The sequence below is a fragment of the Tupaia chinensis genome, unplaced genomic scaffold (assembly GCF_000334495.1).
Source record: "Tupaia chinensis unplaced genomic scaffold, TupChi_1.0 Scaffold138126_1, whole genome shotgun sequence".
NCBI lineage: Eukaryota > Metazoa > Chordata > Mammalia > Scandentia > Tupaiidae > Tupaia > Tupaia belangeri.
In genome coordinates, this window is record NW_006198026.1 from 1,949,330 (window position 1) to 1,953,369 (window position 4,040).

The 4,040-nt window shown below is 36.8% G+C and overlaps 1 protein-coding gene and 1 pseudogene across 1 annotated transcript; both read left to right on the plus strand.

Annotated features, from left to right (window-relative positions):
* Positions 1-1,116: 1,116 nt before the first annotated feature.
* On the plus strand, positions 1,117-1,485 carry LOC102498570 (40S ribosomal protein S26). Its single transcript, XM_006161087.3, has one exon. The coding sequence runs from the start codon at positions 1,137-1,139 to the stop codon at positions 1,482-1,484; it is 348 nt and encodes a 115-aa protein (XP_006161149.1). The 5' UTR covers positions 1,117-1,136; the 3' UTR covers position 1,485.
* A 596-nt stretch (positions 1,486-2,081) lies between these two features.
* LOC102498988 (60S ribosomal protein L38 pseudogene) lies at positions 2,082-2,374 on the plus strand (annotated as a pseudogene).
* Positions 2,375-4,040: the final 1,666 nt, after the last annotated feature.

A 4,040-nucleotide genomic window follows, 5' to 3' on the forward strand; every position in this document is an offset into this window, starting at 1 on the left:
AGGAGAATCTGCTCCAGACTTCTCTGGTAGTTTCTAGTGGTTTACTGACAATCCATTCTAATCCTGCCTTCATCTTCACAAATTCTCCCTGGGAAGATCTGCATGCGCATGTGCACACACAAATGTGTGTGTCCAAATTTTTCCCCTTTTCATAAGAACACCAGCTCATACTGGGTTGTGAGTCCACCTTTAACTAATTTCATCCGAAATGATCTTGTTTCTAAATAAGATCACATTCCTATGTACTAGCAGATGGGACTCACCATTTGAATTTTGAGGGGGAGGACACAACTCAACCCATAACACCTGATATCTTAAGAGTATACATTTTTAACTCATTGTTCTCTATGGCTATGAGATATACAAACATCTGATTCATTGCTTTAGTCAGGATGATAAAAAATGAGCACATCAAAAAAGTATAGAAATCAAGTCTTATATCTTTAAATAATTTTTTGAAAGTCCTACTCAAGCACGATTTTTAAGGACTGCATGATATTGCAATGTTGTCTGAGAAGATGATAATTTTTTAGCCTCTACATATAAGCATAAAGGAAGAGGACTTTACAGAGTTTGGCGATACTTTATCCCTAGTGTCTTTCATAGAATTTTAAATTCTTATTGCCAATTTGGGAGGAATTAGTATTGCGTATATAGAAAATTAAATTAATGAAAAAAGATTATCTCTAAGAAAAATGATCATATAAGAAAAGAAAAGTAATCATAGTGTACTATTTAATGCTAGTCACATAGCCATAGTTATTTAAAATTGAATATTTATTTAATTTAACTTTGTGATAGAACTTGAGATGATGCCACAGAAAGCAGGGCTTATACATGACTTTGTGTGAATTCTAAATCTTCATCTTCCACAGAATAAATGGAGGAGTACCAATAACTAATAACTTGACACACAGCAGAATAAGAACATTATAAGATATCTGAAGTTAAGTACCTGGAGAAAAAGTAAAGTTAGAAGAAATTGCCATTGTGAGGAAGGACCGTGGGAGTGGGAGACGAGTCACCTACATTTTTCTAGAAGCTTTGTGATTTTTATGTCATATGTAGTACTTTGATGAAGATAAAATGTCATTAAAAATAATTCCAGTTGCCTCTCTCGTGGCCTTGCTTCCGAGATGACAAAGAAAAGAAGGAACAACGGCCGTGCCAAAAAGGGCCGTGGCCATGTGCAGCCAATTCGCTGCACGAACTGGGCCCCATGCGTGCCCAAGGACAAGGCTATTAAGAAGTTCGTCATCCGAAACATAGTAGAGGCCGCAGCCATCAGGGACATCTCCGAAGCAAGTGTCTTCGATGCCTATGTGCTCCCCAAGCTGTATGTGAAGCTACATTACTGTGTGAGTTGCGCCATTCATAGCAAGGTGGTCAGGAACCGATCTCCGGAAGCTCGCAAGGACCGAACACCCCCACCCCGATTTAGACCTGCGGGTGCTGCCCCTCACCCTCCACCAAAGCCCATGTAAGGAGCGAGTCTTTAAGGACTGAAGAACTGTCTGTCCTCTGGGGGAAAAAATAAAACACCGAGTATACATTAAAAAAAATAAAAAATACAAAAATAATAATAATTCCAGTTAAAAACCACTAAGTTGGCACGTATTTGGCCATTATAACCATAGCGTTCCATCAATTTGCATGGATGCCTTGTCCAGAACCCCTGTACTTTACTTCTCCTTCCAGTATTTCTGGTGAGATAAGAGGAGAGAAAGCTTTCATCCTTTAAAAATTTTGATAAAGATCAATGTCTTTTATTCTCAGAAACGTAGTGCATATTTTGAAAATGACACTGAAAAATTTCACTGTCATTCTGAGATAGTAAACTTGGGCTGTCAATAAGCATCCTGATTAGAGAAGTTAACTCAATGTTTTAAGCCAGTGAAACTTGGCAAATGAGTTTATATAGCATAAGATGATAAGAAAAGGAAAGAGCAAACATTCGCTGCTTCTTAATCAGACTGGAACATTCCCTGAAGAATCTTAAAATACTCCAATCAGTAATTCAGAAAAGTGCCAAAGTACGAAGTCAATACACAACAATCTAGAGTGTCCCTCGGGCTGGGCTGTAAGCGGGTGCTGTCGGCGCCCTCTCCCCGTGCTCCCCGCTATGCCTCGGAAAATTGAGGAAATCAAAGACTTTCTGCTAACAGCTCGACGAAAGGACGCCAAATCTGTCAAGATCAAGAAAAATAAGGATAATGTGAAGTTTAAAGTTCGGTAGAGCAGATACCTTTACACCTTGGTCATCGCAGACAAAGAGAAGGCGGAGAAGCTGAAGCAGTCCCTGCCCCCAGGTTTGGCGGTGAAGGAGCTGAAATGAACCAGACGCTGTTGGAACTACATTAAACATTTTAAAATTAAAAAAAAAAAAATACAACAATCTAAAGCCTTTTTTACATACCAGCAGTGAACACACTGAGACTGAACTGAAGAAAGCAATCCCATTTACAATAGCCATGAAAAATATAAGATAACTAAGAATTAACCAAAGAAGTGAAAGACTTCTTTGAAGAAAACTACGAAAAACTGAAAAAAGAAATCAAGCATGATACAGAAAGAAAGAAAGACTTAAAAAATTGAAAGACATTCTATGCTCTTGGATTGGAAGAATCAATATAATCACAGTCAGTTCTACCCAAATTAATTTGCCCATTCAATGACATGTAATTCATCTGAGACTTTCTTCATAGAAATAGGGAAAAAAATACAAAATTGGTTTGGAATAATTAAAAATCCCATATAGCCAAGGCAATACTATGCCGAAAGAATAAATTAGGAGGCATCTCACTATCTCACTTTAAAATATATTACAAAGTAATGGTAATCAAAACAGTATAATACTGGAACAAAAATAGACACATAGAGCAATGGAATCTAGGAATAAACCTCAAATCATACAGCCAACTGATCCTTGACAAAGGTACAAGTTAATGTAGTGGAGAAAAGAAAGTCTATTTAGCAAATGATGCTGGAAAAACTGGATATCCACCTACAGAGAAATGAAATTGGACCCCTATCTCTCACCAGTTATGAGTCAACTTGAAGTAGATCAAAGATTTAAATATAAAACCTCAAACTAAAAAAAAAAAAAAAAAAAAAAAAAAAAACTACTAGTAGAAAACCTAGAAGAAACTCTTGAAGATATTAGAATAGGCAAAGATTTCTTTTCTATTTTTTTTTTTTTGTTTTTCTTTTTTGCCATAGGCATGTACACTCAGGGGAATGGCAACACTGTAATCCCTTTTCCTCCTTTCTCCTTTCAGAATTTTGGTCATGTACGTATTGGTGCCCAGTGTGATTTTCAAGCTGTTGGGTTTGGGACTTGAACCACATTTGACCATGTGGGAGTCCAGTGCCTTAACTATCACATCATCTGCTGGATCTCAAAGATTTCTTAAACAAGACCCCTAATTCACAGGCAATAGTCCCCAAATAGACAAGTGGGATTACATCAAGATAAAGAAAACAATAATTGGAGTTGAAACACATCTCTTGGAGTGGGAGAAAATATTTGCAAATTATTCCTCAGACAAGGGATTAATATCTAGAATACATAAGGAACTCAAGCAGCTTGTTCATTTAAAAAAATCCAATTAAGAAATTAGCAAATGAATTGAATAGACACTCTCCAGGGAAAACTTACGAATGGCCAAGAGGCATATGAAAAAAATTTAGTCTATTGCCATAAGGAAATCCGAATTAAAACCACAATGAGATCTCATTTAGCCTCAGTGAGAATGTCTAGGATAAGAAAAGAATAATGACAAATCCTGGTGAGGTTGTGGAGAAAGGGAACCCCCTTACATTGTTGGTGGGAATGTAAATTCAACCTCTATGAAAAACAATGGGAAAGTTTCTCAAAAAACCTACAAATAGAACTTCCATATGACTTGGTAGTCCTACTCCTTGGTATTTATGCAAAGGATAGGAAAAACTGAATCAGAAAGTTACTTGCACATCCATGCTTATTTTTATTGCAGCATTATTCACAACTGCTGGAACCAACCTAAGTGTATAAAAAAATA

Coding starts and splice junctions, on each gene's coding strand:
- LOC102498570 (XM_006161087.3), top strand. CDS start 1,137: ATGACAAAGAAAAGAAGGAACAACGGCCGTGCCAAAAAGGGCCGTGGC.